Source organism: Lycium barbarum, chromosome 2, assembly GCF_019175385.1.
Source record: "Lycium barbarum isolate Lr01 chromosome 2, ASM1917538v2, whole genome shotgun sequence".
Classification (NCBI taxonomy): Eukaryota; Viridiplantae; Streptophyta; class Magnoliopsida; order Solanales; family Solanaceae; genus Lycium; species Lycium barbarum.
In genome coordinates this window covers 84524914-84544273 of record NC_083338.1, presented here as the reverse complement: position 1 = coordinate 84544273, position 19360 = coordinate 84524914, and the positions used below count along the sequence as shown (strand labels likewise).

Here is a 19360-nt window from a genome sequence, read left to right as displayed (position 1 = left end):
TCACGTTCCGTGGAAATGGGCGTGAAAATGGTCTCAATCTAATTTCCCGACGAAACGTATTCTTTTCGATTCGTTTAACGCCTAACCTTTGTACTCCTTTCCAAACACATTTAAGAACTTATATATCTCCGAGATACACCCATAGTCCTCATACACAACTTCCCAAATGATTCTCAATACGAACCTACGACAACCAACTTAAAACGAAACTTTAGCATACGCGAAAAACCAGGTGTAACAATTTATCTATGATATTGAAACTGCTTTTATTACTTAATTTCCACATGTGATAACTAAAAACAGTTAAGTAAAGGGAAGGGTTCGCCCACCAGGAAGGTTAGTGTGGGTGCCCGCTCGACCCACGAGTTGGGTCGTGGCATTTGGTCTGGCCTCTGTTTTACAGAATAAACAACAAAGCAACAAGCTTAAAAAAGACAAGGGCTTCGAGAATATATATTACTTTAGTGAAGGGGATCTTTCTTGTCCGCATATTCAAATTTCTAAAGTACTAGAATTGAAAAAGAAAGTTAAACTGCAAAAAGAAAGAGAAAGGAAATTTGACGAGGTGCATGTATCCTCAAAGCATAAAGTGATATCAAAGAAAGCTTGTGACTGAGAAAGGAAAACTTTGATATGCAAGTTTTTGATGGAGGTCAAATTAACGTTAAGCTTTTATCAGTTACAATCTATGTTGTAAGATCAGTACATATATTGTGGTGTGGAACGAACCAAATGTCGTTTTATTTTTTGCAAACCAACAATATCCCTCTATTCGTAAAAATAAAAAATAATCCTAGCAAAGTTTTTCAAAAATAATTGTACTAACATAGGGATGTTTTGTATATAAATTCTGCAACTGAGAGTTTTTTCCCTAAATCTCATTTTCCAATTACATTTAAATTTGAAACTTCCTCTTACTTGAATTTGAATAATTATTTTGTTGCTTCCCTGTATAATTCAAATGCAGAACATAATTTTTCAGTGCATCTCTATTCTTATTCTATTTACTGTGTCCATATATTTCCAGAAAATATTGGCTTTGTGAGGTGGATGGATAATAATATTTTCTCACAAACTCATAGCTCATAAGGGTAAAGATCTGTTTTTGCGCATATAGAACTAACGTGTTTTCTTTGAATGGCTTTTTTCTTTCTAAATTTAAACAATTAACAAAGGTTATTCTCTGTCTTAAACAGGGTAGAGGTTAAGTGTTCATTTCAGTAACATGGTTGTGGGATATGCTATTTCAATGTCGAAGCTGCTAACAAGTAGGGTGTCTGAATAATTCAGGTAAAAAAAATTACGATGCTAATATATTGGTTTAATATATCTGATGACCAATAAGTGCTTACTTATATCCCTCCCATCGTCAATTTCAACAGCATAAATAGCGAAGAAAAGCATATTATAGTCAACTATATAAGTCTTTCTTTACTAATATGATGAAATTTGTTGAATTTGGAAGTTATTATATTCGCAGCTTTTACGCAGTAAGTAGTTGTTAATTAAGTTACTCCATATAATATTTATGCTTCGCTTGTATATAACAACAGAGATCTCTTTTTCATTTTGAAAATATAGCACGAGGCGAAGAATCTGCTTCATCTGTAATATATATATATTTTCATTTTGAAATGGCTAAAGCAGCAAAAGCAAATGATGATTTTGAAGCATGCTTGAAATTGTTCCTGAATTAGTTTTACTGCTCAAGGTGATGTTAAAGATGAACAAAATTGTGGAAATGATACTAAAACTGAAATGCCTAAACAGGGAATGGCAGCGATTGCATTGTTGAAGCAATGCATGTAATTGTTCCTGAATTAGTGGTTACTACTCAAGTTGATGCTAGCAAAATTGTGAAGACTGCATTGTCGAAGCGATGTTTGTAATTGTTCCTGAATAGTCGTTACTGTTCAGGGTGATGGTGGTGATGGTTATGATTACCAACAACAACAACAGGCCCAGTATAATCCCACCTAATCTCACCATGTGGAGTCTGGGGAGGGTAGAGTGTACGCAGACCTAACCCCCACCTTGAAAGGTAGGGCGGCTGTTTCCGAAAGACCCTCGGCACAAGAAAGGAGAACAAGAGAGGAAAAACAAGACAAAGGGTCAGATAGGACCGAGCATATCGAAAACAATATGAAAACAAGGAATAACAAAAGCGAAAAAGTCATGGTAGAACAGTCCGGAAAGAAAGGAGCATTAACTACTATAGATAAATAAGATAACCAAAGTACAACGGCCCAACAAATATAAGCAGCAATCAAATGCAGAAATCAAATGACAATAAACAAATGAGCAAAACTACAACTACTATGGTGAAAGGATAAGCCACCTAGCCTTCTATCCTAATCTGAGTCCTCCACAACCTCCTCTCTAGGGTCATGTCCTCGGTGAGCTGAAACTGTGTCATATCCTGTCTAATCACCTCTCCCCAATACTTCTTCGGCCTCCCTTTGCCTCTCCTGAAACCGTCCATAGCCAACCTCTCACACCTCCGCACTGGGGCATCTGTGTCTCTCCTCTTCACATGCTCAAACCATCTCAGCCTCGCTTCCCGCATCTTGTCCTCAACCGATGCCACTCCCACCTTGTCCCGGATATCTTCATTCCTAATTCTATCCCTCCTAGTGTGCCCACACATCCATCGCAGCATTCGCATTTCCGTAACTTTCATCTTCTGAACGTGAAATTTCTTGACTGGCCAACACTCCGGCCCGTACAATAAAGTCGGTCTAACCACCACTTTGTAGAACTTGCCTTTAAGTTTTGGTGGCACTTTCTTATCGCACAGCACTCCAGAGGCGAGCCTCCATTTCATCCACCCTGCACCAATTCGATGTGAAACATCGTCGTCAATATCCCCATCTCCCTGTATAATAGACCCAAGATACTTGAAACTTCCTTTCTTTTGAATGGCCTGGGTACTAAGCCTCACTTCCTCGTCAGCCTCATGCGGTAGGCCACTGAACCTGCACTCCAAGTAGTCTGTCTTGGTCCTACTCAATTTAAATCCTTTAGACTCCAACGTCTGTCTCTAGCCCTCCAGCTTATCGTTAACTCCGTTGCGAGTCTCGTCAATCAAGACTATGTCATCCGCGAACAACATACACAAAGGCACCTCACCTTGTATTTGTCGCGTCAATTCATCTATCACCAGGGCGAATAGAGACGGGCTAAGAGCTGATCCTTGATGCAACCCCATCATAACAGGAAAGTGCTCCGAGTCTCCTCCTACCGTCCTTACCCTGGTCTTAGCTCCATCATACATGTCCTTTATCGCTCTAATGTACACCACAGGTACACCTTTAGCCTCCAAGCATCTCTATATGACCTCTCTTGGCACTTTGTCGTAGGCCTTTTCTAGGACAATGAATACCATGTGCAAGTCCCTCTTCCGCTCCCTATACTGCTCCACCAATCTCCTTACAATATGAATGGCTTCTGTAGTCGAGCGCCCCGGCATGAATCCAAACTGGTTCTCTGAAATAGACACACCTCTCCTCACCCTCATTTCCACCACACTTTCATAGTGTGACTTAGCAGCTTGATACCTCTATAGTTGTTGCAGCTTTGAATGTCTCCCTTGTTCTTGTACACGGGAATCATTGTAATCCACCTCTATTCTTCCGGCATCTTCGCTGTCTTGAAAATGACATTAAACAACCCAGTCAGCCACTCCAAGCCTATCCTGCTTGCATTCTTCCAAAATTTCCCAGGAATCTCGTCAGGTCTGGTCACTCTTCCCCTGCGCATCTTACGAACAGCTCCCTTAACCTCCTCAACCTTTATACTCCTACAATATCCAAAGTTGCGACGCCTATCTGAGTGCTCCAAGTGTCCCAACACAATGTCTCTGTCCCCTACTTCGTTCAAGAGTTCATTTCGTATGACTGCCATCTCTGTCTAATGCGAGATTCCTGTACCAACACTTGGCCATCCTCATCCTTGATGCACTTCACTTGATCTAAGTCGCGTGCCTTCCTCTCTCTCGCCTTGGCGAGCTTAAATAGCTTTTTATCCCCACCTCTGTCCTCTAGTTCTGCATAAAGGCGTTCAAAGGCTGTCGTTTTAGCCGCCGAAACTGCCAACTTCGCCTCCTTTCTCGCCATCTTATACTTTTCCCGGTTCGTCCGCTTCTCTTCATCATCCTTGCTATCTACCAACTTCACATATGCCAGCTTCTTTGCTTCTACCTTCCCTTGGACTTCTCCATTCCACCACCAATCCCCTCGGTGCCCACCACGGCGGCCTCGTGATGTCACGACCCAACCCCGTAGGCCGCGACTAGTGTCCGAGCTGGACACCTATACGTACCCAATAAACCAAACCAGCATATAAACGAAATATACAAATATAGAAGTCAAACGGCGTTATTAACTTTCGCAGATAAACAGATATAGCGCGTGGAAGCCGATAAGGCTATCACAGAATACATCAACCCAAAACATATACACAACCCACAGGTATGTCTACAGACCTCTACGAATAACAACAAAATCATAAGATGGGACAGGGCCCCGTCATACCCCTAAATAACGTATGCATGTACAGTAGAAAAGTTTGTACCAAAATGTGGGCTCCGGACAAGAGAGCACTCCAAGACAACAGAATAAAATCCTAAGCGGGCGGATCAGCAAATCGAGCGTCTGTACCTGCGTGGCATGAAACGCAGCCCCCGAAGGAAAGGGGGTCAGTACGAAATATATACTGAATATGTAAAGCATGAAGAACAGTAAACGAAATCATAACCGGAACAGAAAGTACAGAAAATGAGTGCAATGTCCGGAATATCAGAATGCATACTTACAAAACATAAATAATGTATGCAAAAACATATGCCATATCCGACCCCATTATGGGACTCGGTGAACAGAACGTGGTCGCCACCCCGTCGCTGGCGCCACAACACAGCATACTCCAGAATAGGGAATAACTCCGTAACATATCATATCATATCAGATGGCCATATCATATCAGACTATGTGTACATGGCACAGCATACTCCACAACCCATGTACATGTATACCTGCCCCCTCACATCGAGGCACGGCGAATAATGCAGTGGAATACGCTTGATAACATATCTTGGCCCGGGCTCAGTGAAGGAAGCATTGAGGCATCCACGAGTAGAGTAGTGAGAAACTATATGCATCATAAAATATTTACAAAGACTCGATAGAATAGTCCGAACGATAGGTCATTTAGAAAAGAAGTCAGACGAGAGTCATAGTACGTACCTCTCGGATATTCCGATGAACTATGTCAAAACAAGACTTTTGGGATCGTTTGTATATGTCAAAATATATCGTAGGACTCAATGGAATGGTTAAAACAATTATCTTTTAGTAAACGGAACAATAACTAAAGATTTCCTTTACATATTGCTTGAAAACAAATCAATAGCACAATAGGAGAGGATTTGGAAATAGTGGGCCCACACCTCGGGTCAACTGAGGTGGCGCACACAAATTACGTACATAAAGCTTTATGGAGCTACTTATGAAGGTTTTAGTGTAATCCGGTTCCATTAGGGCAAATTATAGATGTTTAGGCAATTGTCTCAACAAGGCACGAAGTACTTAATTCAATTCTATTGAATGAAAAAGGGGAAAATTCAAACTCGGATTTCTAGAAATAGAGTTGTCCCCGAGGCTCGTATCCAAACCTATTATGTCTAAGACATGCCAAAAGAAGGAAAGGTAGAGCTTTACATACCTTATTTGCCCTTTACGCTTGTCCAAACTCAAATCCCGTTTCCTCCAAAATCTACAATTGGCCACAATTACCAAATGTTAACTATAAGCCTTTAGGACTTGAATCTTAAGTTAACACTTTTCTACAGAAATTTGGGCAGCATCTCCCCTGTAAATTCAACATCCCCGAGATTTTAACTCGGCCAAAAGTGTCAACAACAACACCCACAGCAATACCAACAACACCAACAATCAATACAAAACACATTCTAACATAAATAGTCTCCCTTTCTACATAATGCAACAACTTCTACTCCAACTTCACACTTTCAAACCAATATCAACATTTTCATATTCATTTACTAATTCAAGATCATTCAAATGAAGTTCGGAAGCATTTCATATTATTTTACAAATTATACAAAAATTCCACCGAAACCATAATTCATCCGAAACCTTCAACCTTCGACATAAATATTCACAACACATTTTTATCTTCCAATTTCATTAACAACAATCACAATTCGCACCTTAACAATTTCATTTTCATAATTACATAAATCTACCATAAAATCACAAAACTTCCTACAATAACTTAGCAACCAATCTGTCATGCTAATATGGACTAGCATCCCTCCAAATTCACCAATCAACACAACAATTCACATTTAGGACTCCACTTCCATAATTACATAAAAACTATATTAAAATCACATAATTTCCTATAATCATTTACAACAATTTTTCATGCCAACTTGAACCATTTTTCTTCCATTTCCATCACAAGGCCTCAACAACACAATTAACATAACAAATAAAATTTTAATCATCCCTCTCCATCAACACCATTTTCGGCCATACACACACATACCTATAACACACAATTTTGATACTCTACATTCCTTTCCACATTCTACAACACATATATATATTTCTTCCAAGACAAAAGAAGTAAAATCTTACCTTTTTCTTCCTAGCTTCTTCACTTGACCAAGGTGCTAATTCGACTAAACAAGCGGCCTATCTTCCGAAACAACTATACCACGTTGTAGATGGTCCTTGAATTAGTAGGAATACCACAAGAGAATAATTTTTGGAACAAGATTTTAAGGGGCAAAAATTTGAGGTGATGGCCGAATGGCCTTTGTATTTTTGCTCTTCCTCTTTTTATTTTCTCCTTCTCAAATTTCTTGAAACTTCTATGAAAGGACCCCTTTTATTTAATTTATCACATGGAATAATTAATTAATTCCATGGGCTTGGGCCATGTAGTGGCCGGCCACCCCTCACTTTTGGGCCTTGTTTTTTTTTTTTTTTTGCTCTTTCTAGCCCAATTAGTTATGGGCCCTATTTTGTAAACTAATTTCCGAAATTTCCAATTTTGCCCCTAGCCTTCCTCGATATTTCCACATTAATATTTCATGAACAACACACATATATTAATTAAAATCAACATATGACCTTATTTCTTACAAGTCAAAATTATTTCGAATTTTCCGAATATGCAAAAATACGGGGTATAACACGTGAGACCCCCAATACCTCTCTAGCTGCTTCCCTAATGCAACTGGTCGTCCTATCCCACATACTGCTCGCATCCCCCCTACTATCCCACGCTCCCATAGCCATCAACTTCTCCCCTATCTCTAGGGCACTAGACGGGGTCAAACTTCCCCACCTAATCCTTGGTCGGTCATCCACGACCCTCCTTTTCTTCTTCCTTCTTATCTCCAAATCCATCACCAATAGCTTATGTTGGGTCGTAAGATTATCACTCGGTATGACCTTGCAGTCCTTACAGAGGCCTTTATCATCTTTTCTAAGAAGCAGAAAGTCTATTTGCGTAGCAGCCACCGAGCTACGGAAGGTTACCAAGTGCTCCTCCTTCTTCGGAAAACTCGAGTTGGCTACCACCAATCCAAAAGCTTTTGCGAAATCCCGGAGTGAGACTCCTCCACCATTCCTGTCCCCGAAACCGAATCCTCTATGCACCTCGTCATAACTGTCACGACCCAGCCCCGTGGGCCGCGACTGGTGTCCTTCTAGGACACCCCAAATGAACTCACACCCAGACCATCGTAATCAGACTCGTCCAAACTCAACGTACGTTTTTCGAACTCATCATCGTAATCAGACATCTACCGAACACTTATCCTAAGCAGTCGCCCGTACAGATCAGACAAATCACAAATCAGAAGGAAGGCGGAATGTACATCGCCAAATTTCACACACACACATTAGAAGGGTGGCGGAATGCACATCGCCCCCAAGTACATACACATACATACAAACTCAGAGGCCGACTTGGCCATAGCAGCGTACGGGCCACTTAAGATCGTAAAACAGACTCACATGCAAACACACCGGACCCACGACCCACAAATCTGACTACAGGCCTCTAGACAAAACAGAACATAAGAACATAGGACGGGACAGGGCCCCGCCGTACCCACTCATCCAAATATACAGAATACAGACACAACAAAAGATATGTACCAAAGTAGGCTCCGGATCAAAGGGGAGCTCTCCAACACAGCAGAATGAGTAGCCTAAACTGGAGGACCACCCAAACGAGCTTCTGTACCTGCGGGCATGAAACACAGCCCCCGAAGAAACGGGGGTCAGTACGGGAGAAGTACTGAGTATGTAAAGCCGAAGGTACAGAAATCACAAACACAGTTGGAGTCAGAAAGAACCAACACACCAACATCGCAAACAAAGCAAACCTGTGCGGGAGGCGAACGTACAAATGCAAATCAAATCATGTATAGGGTTTAGGAACGTGGTCACCCCCCGACGCTGGTGCCACAACACATCATAACTCCAGAAGGTTTCAAATCTCCGTACAATCTCCAGACACATCATATCACACACACATCATATCATCAGAACGTATCAAATGCCATATCACATCATAACTCCATAAACGGTAACCGGCCCTATGGCGAGGCCTCGGAAACCGTAACACATCATAACTCCCGAATATATTATAGTGCGCACGATCACAAAGTCGGCCCGGGTACCGACGAACGAAATCATAGCAGACAGCACGAACAGAGTAGTGCAGAAATCATATGCATATCAAAAATAATTTGTCGGACTTAACATATAGTTTACGTAGAGGTATATACTGACGCCCGAAGGATCGGAGTAGGAATCAGACTGATCAAAGTATGCGTATAAAAGTTACGAAGTTCCAAACTGCCAAATTCGCAAGAAAACTGTTCATAAGTCATTTTCCGAAAATCTCACATCATTCAAAGTATAGAACGTACATTAATGGCATAGGAAGTTTCAAACACATCCTTGGGTCCTAAACCGACGGTTGCGGATCATAACGGACACAAACGAATCAAACAAACCGAATAAGGGGAGCCTCGGGGCTCGCGGGCCCACCTCGGGTCAAATTGAGGCGGCGGACACAAATCACAGACTTTCGGCTCCATAGAGCCATCTACGGAAGTTTCGAGGAGTTTCGGACACAACAGCACAAGTTATGGAGGTACGAACATTCTTTTAACCAAATGTGACAAAGAGGGTTCAATCGCGCTGAGTGAATAGTGCTCGAACTTGAACCTCGATTTCCAAGAGTAGGATTATTCCCGAGGGGCCGATCTTAACCTAGTATGTCTAGGACATGCCAAAAGAATGATAGGTAGGCTTTACATACCTGGTTGGCGCCTTACGCTCCTCAAATCGCAATTCCCGTTTCGTCCAGAAACTGCAAATGGTCACTTTTACCAGTTACTATTCATGAGAATTAACATTTTAGTCTTTGGGCTATATTTGGCTACCGAAATTTCGGCAGCACTCCCCCTATAAATCTAACACCCCCGAGACTTAGCTCGGCTCAAAATATAACAACATCAACAGCCCAAACATCAATACGCAATACGAATCACAATCAAACACACTAACTTCACAATTGCACCTTATTCCATAAGTTGGTAATCCTATTTCCAAACTTCACAATTTCAACTCATATCCACATTATTGTATTCATTCATTCAAGATTATTCCATTACATAACAAACAAGTTCCAAACCACATACAAACCTCCCCAAAGTTCACTACTTTCCAATTTTCATTCAAAACACCAAAAGTTACGACGAACGTTCTAACTTGCGTCGTTTCATTCCAAACTCATTATCATCAACCATAAATCATATTTAAAGTCTTTAGTATCATATATATACTATGATATACACAAATATACCAAAGGTATACACTTTCCGATAACGTCCGAAATTATTTTCTAACACCAACTCAATTCCTTAATCAATCCTTTACAACATAATGACCACAACAACACATCATTCAAGCTAAATAAGATCAAATTCTTATGCCTTAAACCTTATAAAACCCACGGCCAAACACACTCTTTTTGCACACACACGCCATGCACAAACACAACACCATTCCAAAATATTCATGCCAATTCAATCACTAACACATATGTATCCATTTCATAGCATTAAAACATAAAGATCTTACCTTTTTCTTGAATTTCCAATTTGCCGCAAACGAGCACCTTACGCCAATCTAATTATACCCCGTTGAAGAGGGGCTCGAGTACTTCATAATATGTTAAGGACAAGAATTCTTGGATCGCCACAAAGGCTAGCAATTTTTTTCTCCCCTTGCTCACTCTCGGCCGAGAACCCTTCTATGGGTGTTCTTCAATTTTTTTGTGACTTGTTCTTGATAACTATCAAGTATCCTCAATATATATCCACATTTAGATCATGTGCATAGCACATGATCATTAAAAAGGGCTTGGGCCTATCAAACATGGCCGGCCACCCCTTAAATCTTGGGCCCAATTTCTTTGTTCAATTTCTTGGCCCAATTCATAAACGTTCCGTTTTGTAATTCCCGAAACTAATTTCCAAAATTCCAAATTTACCCTCGGCCTTCCCCGAGGTCTTGACATTAATAATTCCAGCACCAACATAGTCATACTCACCAAAATCAAAATATGTCCTCCACACACACAAGTCTTATTTATTTCTTGATTTCCCGTTATACGAAAATACGGGACATAACAATAACCCCTCGAAACAGACCCAATGTGCCCATTGAAATCTCCTCCTATAAATAACTTCTCAGTAGGTGGTATACTTACCACCAATTCGTCCAAGTCCTCCCAAAAGCGCCTTTTTACCTCCTCGTCCAAACCCACTTGTGGCGCGTAGGCACTAATAATGTTCAAGGTGAACCCTCCAACAACTAACTTAATCGCCATCATCCTGTCGTTGATCCTCCTAACCTCTACCACCTGATCTCTAAGCTCACTATCTACTAAGATCCCTACCCCATTCCTATACCTCGACTTGCCTGAGAACCAAAGCTTGTACCCGTCCACCTCCTTAGGTTTAGGTCCTACCCATTTAGTCTCTTGGACGCAAGCTATATTAATCCTCTTCTTCTTAAGAATCTTAACTAACTCTATGGACTTTCCCGATAAAGTCCCAATATTCCAAGACCCTACTCTCAACCTAGAAGCTCCCTCAACCCCCTTAGCCCTCCCAACCCTGGCCCCCGATCCCAACCGAGAATATGACCCTAGTCTACCATCCCTCACCAAAGCCAGTAAAGCAAATATACGCTAGAGAAAGGTTAATCTAAGACAAACGAAGGATCAATACTAAAGCACAAGTTAGCAATAGTCTATAAGCAGTGAAATAGGCGGAGCAGGCAAAATTTATAAGGCTAAAAGACAGGAAATGGGCTATTGGAGGTACCAACTCCAAGTAAATAAAACATGTTCACCACCGAGAAATCTCTGTTCGCCGTCGGAAATGCTGTTCTTTGCCAGAAAATAATGTTCAATGGCCGGAATCACTGTTCACTGCCAGGAACTGCCGGAAAACTCGAATACCTGTGCAGAAACTGTCGGTGATGGTTATGATGACCAAAAGGTGTTATTGCAGATGCCTACTGTCACACCCCGACCTTACTAGGGTGTGATGGGCACCCGACCCCGTATTCGGAGCCGAGCGAACCCGCTGACTCTTAATACATACACAATCCTTTGGACTTTTTAAATCAAATAAAGGTGAAATGCATAGTAAAATTTTCGGAAATATTCCTTTTCGTTACTTTCAAATCAAACAAAATCTGTGATCATATGAAACTTAGATCATAACATGAATGACGTATCGGCTGATAGAGCCGCTTACTGAACTGACAACCACTACCCACAACTCTGTCTGCAAAGTCTCTAACTTCGAACAAGACATCATAGCATAGTACGCTGACTCGGCTACACTCCAGGGTCAAATGGAGCTCGCCAACTTCGCTGGAACATCTTCTATAATAGCTTCAACTCATCTGGGTGTACCTGCGCGGCATGAAACGCAGCCCCCGAAGAAAATGGGTTAGTACGAGCAATGTACTGAGTATGTAAGGCATGAGTAATACCATAAGATCATAGTAAAAGAGGTAAAGTACAACATAGAGTAAGGAAATAATCTGTACCTCTGTTTGCCTCTTAAGGCGGATATCTTACAAGCTAACTTTACTTTTTTGAAAAAACATGTAGGTATTTACAAGTAAACTGCTCGACCATATAGGTACGGTGTGACGCTGCCTGAGCATTCATGAGATAAAAGAGTAATTTGTACATCTGAGTGCCCCTTAGGGCGGATGCCATGCATGCTAGCTTTCTTTTAAAAAAACATATAAATATCTGTAAGTAAACTTCCCGACCATACAGGTACGGTGTAATGCTGCCCGTCCAAGTAGGAACGGTGTGTAAACTGCCCGTCCATATAGGATCGGTGTGTAAGCCCGCGTCCGGGCCTCCCGCGTCCGGGGTATAAACTGCCCACTATAGTGGTGTGTGTGCCCGGCCGCCCATTGGACGACACGGTGTTATACTGCCCGGCCATGTAGGCACGGTGTTATAAAAAAATACATACATGATTATAAAGCATGCATGAGAGCCCAAGTGAAAGCTACAACTCTATCGGAGTGACGTAAGGTCGGTAACCTCCGATTACATTATGGAATAATCATGGCCGTTTGTCTCACCTTGAAGGACAATTATTATAAGATGAGACGGGCAATGAATAACAGCATACGTAAACCGACACCTGAAGGCTCAGAAACAAGTTTCAGGTCAATCCGACTTCTTATAAGAAAGTTATGAGCGTTTAAAGTACAGAACCTTTTACGAACGTTTCAAAAGCTATTTTTGGAAAATCAAAGTAATAGTCATATCAAGTATCTTTAAACATGAAATCATTCTTATCATTGTCATCCTAGAAATATTCTCATTCTCGACATCATCAATGTTATTGTAAAACATATTCATCGTTATCGTCATATAAACTTACAATACTCTAAACCTTTCTTTTGGGAAATACGGACACTTTGGAAAACATTGACGGGTTATCGGGGAAATAATCATACCTCGGGATCATAACATCTAACCTTAGAGATCAAGGAAGATATGGAAACAAATGTAAGATCTTAACGTCGGAATCATGCCTTGAAAGAAAGGGACGAGCCTTAACATACCTGTTCCGCGTCCTATTAGCTACGCTTAATTGTCCAAGCCCGCTACCGCTAGTCTACATTCAAGAAGATTGACGCAATCATTAGATTCATCACCATATTCTTGTCTTAATTTTCAAATGAATTCATTTATAATTCTGCCGAAATTTTGGCAGCATCTCCCCTGTAATTATACCATCCCCGAGAATCTAACTCGGTAAATTTCACAACAATAGATCCGAGAATGGAACTCGGCCACATTATCAACAATATCAATACCAATAATCGTGCCAACAACATCAACAATCCATTCACATACATTCCAACATTAGTAGCTCTTTTTACATAATCCAACAACATTTCCTTCCTTCCATATTCATGAAATATAACCACCACACATTAACAATATTATTCATGCAAATATAAGGAACCATACTAACGTCATACTAACTTCTTCAATAATGCACAAACGATTTCAAATTCATTTCAAGCCACCAAACCTTCATTTTACATCATGGAATCCACGTCGACAACTACTAAAATGTCAACTAGAATTAATTCGCCATAACTTACCAAATCACCCATCATTCGGTCACAACAACTACATGCATATTTTCATGAATTCTCCATCCATTTCCATATATTACAACAACAACCAACATTCTACATAAAATTAATCCATTCTTTCTACACAACATCACACATACACGGCCAACACTATACATATACGGCCACACACCAACACACATGTTTTCATATATTTCATCAATTTCCTCACTCTACAACATATACCAACCATCCATAGCATATAAAAGAAGATTGAAACCTTACCTTTTCCACTTAGTTCTTCAACTTGGCTAGAGTTGTGCCTCGCAAGAATAAATGGTTTTCTTGTTCCAACAACCACTCCACGTTAATTAGGGCCTTCAACTTGCTTGGAATACTAGAAGAAATAATTTTTTTATTAAAGATTTTTGGCCCTCAATTTTTCCTCACCATGGCCGAATGGCCCTTCTCTTCTCCCTCTTTTTTTTTTTTTTTTTTTTTTTTTGTTCTTGCTTTCTCTCCAAAATATCTTGAATTAAAAGATGACCTCTCATATATATATATATATATATATATATATATATATATATATATATATATATATAGTTCTACAAGCATGTGAGGGGCACATGCCCTTCTCTCCATTTTTCTAGAATTTTCCCCCTTTTTCTTGAAATTTTATTAAAATGAAGGATGACTTAATATCTTACCATGTACACTTTGGTCCCTATATATTCATCACATGGCCATAAAAGAGTGGGGCCCACATACACACACACACACACTCCCACGGCCAAAATGGCCCCTTCATGAATTTTCTTGAACACTTTGGTCCTTCAAGGACATTCTTGAACACTTTGTGAAATTCCCGTTTTGCCCCTAGCCTTCCATAATATTACCATAGGCCATTTTGCGAATTTTCCTTTTTGCCCTTAGCCTTTCTCAATATTTCCACACTAATAATGTTCATAAAAAATATTCATAACCAACTTGTACATTAAAATAATTTTGGAAGATGGTCATTCCCTTAACTTACCACGACTACCTTGAAATATCCGAACGTACAACATGCGGGATATAACACCTACGAGGCGGTTTACTAGGTCTACTTTGAAAGCAAAAGAGGATGCAAAGGTATCTCAGTTTGATAGCATTAAGATTGAGGAGGTTCATGAAACTGATTCTATAGGAGCAATGTCTGCTCCTGCAAAGTTGGAGTTGAAAATGTCTAATAAAGTTGCACTAACTAAAATTTCCACAAGGTTGAAAGATCTTGATATCTAATCGTCTTTTGTATGCAGCTTTTCCATTATAGTATAATGTGTTTGAAGCTAGATGTTGGACAATTGATGGGAAGATTGCAAGGATAATATTGATTTACTTGCATCGAATTCTAAAAAACCAATCCTCTAATTTAGTTCAAAGTACAATCATTCTGTTATACTCATTCTTGAATTTTTGACTTTATTTGAAACATACAATGAGTGCTATTATGAGCCCGTTTGGATTGACTTATAAGTTGCTTATAAGCTGTTTTCAGCTTTTTTGAGTGTTTGGCTGGCTAGCTTAAAGTCATTTTGTGCTTAAAATAAGCTCAAAAAAATAATTGAGCCCATTTGACTTAGCTTATCTAAAGCAGCTTATAAGCTGAAAACAACTTATAAGCCAAAAAAAAAAAAAGTTAAGACTACCCAACTTATTTTTTTAGCTTATAAGCTGTTTGCAGCGCTTATAGGCATAAGCCCATCCAAACAAGCTCTATATACATAAATATTATGAAGAGCAAGAAAACTACAAAACATATAACGAGTCAATTAGTATAACAATTTCGTGTTCCTTTGTGACTACCATTTTTTTTCAAGTAACACTTTCATATGATAAATTATATTTAATATTCTCCGCGCAACGCACGGATACGAATACTAGTTGACAAAATTCACACAAGCAAGTGCGACTTAGACAGTAAACATCTGGACAAGTTTTGTAAATTTTGTTTGAAAGAGAGAAGGGAGACCACCTTCAGAAAGGAGAACGAAAAGAACATCACATTCAAATTACATAACATGTTGCCGTCCCTTTCCACCCCTTTCCCAACTCAAAATATGAAAGATACGGTAATTTAATTTGCATCATAGACCTCTATTATCTCTTACACGACTGACATTTGTCATGAAAATAAAGGTCACTGTTGCATGACTTGATAATTCTGAAGCAGGTCTTCCATGTAAAAGCATTTCTAGCAATCCCATAATTTCTCTGCAAACTAAAGAGGGGGCGGAGCGCATTATGTTTTAACTTTTTTGACACTAAAACTTTTCTTTCTTAGCACCCGTACCATCATATTTTCATTGATTGTTTTGTTTTCCTTGTAATATTAACTTGCAATATCATATGTTTCATCATTGCCAATATATCAAGCCATCAAATCCTTTACCTTCTTAAGGGCGGTGTTTCCACCTAGGAGTTTAGGATAGAGTGGGATGCATATTATACAAGGCACTGCACCTGTATAAAATACTGCGCCACACAGCAAATGCAGATTAACAGTAACACCGCAACTGATTCAAATTTTTACTTTCACATATAAACATCAAACTATGATTTCCTCCTCCTGCTTGAACCAAGAGCATGCATGATGAGGTTACTTCCTTTGTAGACAACTGATTCCGTACCTTACGAGTTCATATAGCTTTTCAACTTCTAACGGAAAGTATAGCTTCGATTCCCCGAAGCTGGAAAAGCTTGACGCCTTCTACCTTGCTGGAACTCTGCTGTCCCTTCAATCGGTGGCTGGCCTAAGACTAAATCCTTCTTCTTACCAGTCTCACTCCTACGAGATTCATCACCTTCTCTTTCCAGGTGTTGTTTACCTGGATCTTCTCCAAATACCTCTTGCTGCCTTGCTGCTTCATAGTCAAAAGGCTGAACCTTCAACTGACCTTCATGTGCTTGTTGTTTCTCAGCAAGCTTTGCCTTACTTTTTTGATTTATCGAATGGAAACACTTGTTGAAGCTAGAGAGATTAGACAAGGCCATATTCTCATCCCCTTCATCCATCTCCTCAACAGAAACTGCATTATTGGTTTCCCCACACTCAGGCTGATTGTTAGTAGCTTCTGAATCATCTTTGACTGGTTCCTCAAGATCTGAATCATCGTCCAGTAACATAACATCTTCCAAATTTGAAGTAGCTACCGGCATGGCAAAGGAGTTTTCCTGTTCTCTGGTTGATCGCTCACCCTTTACTGATTCCCCATCATCTGAATCAGTCTCCAGGGTTATAACGTCTAACTTGGAATTAGTAGCAACAGGTTCCCCTATATGGTTAATTTCCAACGGTTTAGAAGGGTCTGTTGCAGCTTGCTGTATCTGCTCAATCCTACCTGAAAATGCATGGAATGGAAGGCTCACCGAAGACTTGATCTGCTGCACTTGGATCTCTTCCGGCTCCTGCATGTTTAAAGAATTCAGGAGGCATCAACAAAATTGATCCTACCTATAGAGAAAATAAGTACACGAAGTGTGTCCAACTAATTAGAGCAATTTGAACTTCCGGTGCTTAGCATTTGACCATGTAACAGTGTAAGCTAATAAGATAAACAAATAAATCACATAACTCAAGGTTGCAGAGGATACTTTTTTATCAGGATGCAGCTTCCTCTTTGCTGTACTCCCTAGTAACATCCCAAGACCACAGCTGGGCTTCTTAATTGCCTGAATAGTTACTTCCACCTGAAATGAGAAAAATCTATATAAGTTGAACCATGAACAAGAATGAATCTAGCACTCTAGAAAGATGGAAACCAAGACTCAACGAATGTTCATCAACCTGTCCCGAAGAAGTAGCTTTTATATCACCATATTCATTACGATGTTCAGAGGTGTCACCAGGTCCACTAAAACCAACTTGAGTGACAGCGCTTTCTGGTTTCAGAGATTCGTTTTGTTGCTGTATTGAAGCTAGGACGTGAAAGACACCAGCATCAGGTGAACTACAAACATTTGAAGTTTCTGTCCCTGTTGGTTTCAGTGACTCAGAAATTTCAACTAACATTTCAGCACCCTCAGTACCCACAATGTTTTCTTCAGCTGGCTGCACAAAATGCAAGGAAAAGGTTCTCTCAAATATAAACCAAATATTTGGAGAAAGGTACGTTTGTTTTTGCATTTGTAATACAATGAGCAATAGACAACTATCGAGAAAAAAACACACTTATTTCAACGTAATATGACAAATGTTTGTTTAACAAGCGAAGATGTCAAAAGGAATACACACTAATATAGACAGTATCATTTCAGAACAAATGCTTTGGGGAGCACGGGTTCAGGAAAAAGCATGGGGTTAAGACTTTTGGTGAGGAAAGGATATTTGACAATTATCAAAAGATGTAGGGGACACGTATGTAAACTACTTGGTCAAACCAAAATATCATTAAGCTGAAAAGCCATAAGGTGGGGATGCCCAACTTGTGGCTTTTGGCTTAAAGCAGGTTTGACCAACTTTTAAGTCAATCCAAACACCCTCATAATCTGACCTGCAGAGAAACACAGTAAATCATCTGCAGGTCATTTGCATAGAATCCACCTTACAACATGCAAAATAAGGATTAAACAAAATGAATTGGTATTAGTGCTTTGACAAATCCAGAAAATCACACAAAGAAAAGTTGTGTTAACTACTCGAGAGAAACCGGTTTTTTTTTTTTCATTCCCAATGCCTAACCAAAAGAGAAGGAAAGGAATTTGGGCACCGAGATGAATAAGACAAACAAAATGTGTCAACTCATTACTTACTAATTCTAAGCGCCTTTCCTTCAGATGTTCCACAGCTGCTTCATATGCAGCGGAATTTTGAACAGAGTACCTAATGATGCTGACAACAGCACCAAGATTACGCTCAACATACGGATGCTTTGATTTCATCGATCGCTTTAATTTGTTTGTGGTAAGAGGCATCTGCTTAGCTTTTGCAACAAAGTATTATGTTTAGAACATCTGCAGCCTATAAGCTGGTGTACACAGGAAGAGGCCTTTTTAAACGTACCAATTTCAATAAGTGTTTTGTTTGGCAAAACATAGCCAGTACTTTCATCTTCTGCTCGGGCAATAACATCCCTCCACCCATGTAGCCCCTGAAAATTCAAATGTTGGATCAAAGGAAATGCCAAGAACTGACTAGTACAAACGTGCCCCATAATAAATAATATGACCGGTGGGTAGGAAAAAACTCACAGCAACAACTGCAAGCTGCTGCGCATTGAAGCCAGCTCCCTGTAATCTGCAATTGCATTTGAAAGAGTTTGCCTTAAATGTCAAGAAAATAAAATGAAAGAGATAAAGAATGGCGCAGAGATACCCAAATCAACTATTAAATGTAAAAAATCTTCAATCGATTGAAAATGGGAGGAAGTAAAGAGCATAACTTCGTAGTCCGTTAAATATAGTAAAATAACTGGTAAACGCATACCCATATATGTGCTGATATGAGCTATCAGTCAAAAGTTCTTTTTCATACAGCTGCATGCATATATCATAACTGCGCTTGTACACCTGCAAGCAATAGCAGATTTTAGGCAAACAGCAGAAAAAACAAAATAGATTACTTGTAAGACAGA

The 19360-nt window shown here is 39.9% G+C and overlaps 1 protein-coding gene across 3 annotated transcripts in view; it reads right to left on the bottom strand.

Annotated features, from left to right (window-relative positions):
• Positions 1-15565: 15565 nt before the first annotated feature.
• Positions 15566-19360, bottom strand: part of LOC132626589 (protein RRP6-like 2) — a 21809-nt gene continuing 18014 nt past the window's right edge. For 2 of the 3 annotated variants that reach the window (XM_060341507.1, XM_060341508.1), the window contains 7 exons: positions 19213-19295; positions 18978-19023; positions 18790-18877; positions 18540-18709; positions 17575-17838; positions 17382-17477; positions 15566-17195 (listed from right to left, as the gene is read on the bottom strand). In XM_060341507.1, the coding sequence (XP_060197490.1) occupies positions 16446-17195; positions 17382-17477; positions 17575-17838; positions 18540-18709; positions 18790-18877; positions 18978-19023; positions 19213-19295 (1497 nt within the window). In that variant the 3' untranslated portion in view covers positions 15566-16445. The remainder of the gene's footprint in view (positions 17196-17381; positions 17478-17574; positions 17839-18539; positions 18710-18789; positions 18878-18977; positions 19024-19212; positions 19296-19360) is intronic. The other variant, XM_060341509.1, reaches the window with a different exon arrangement.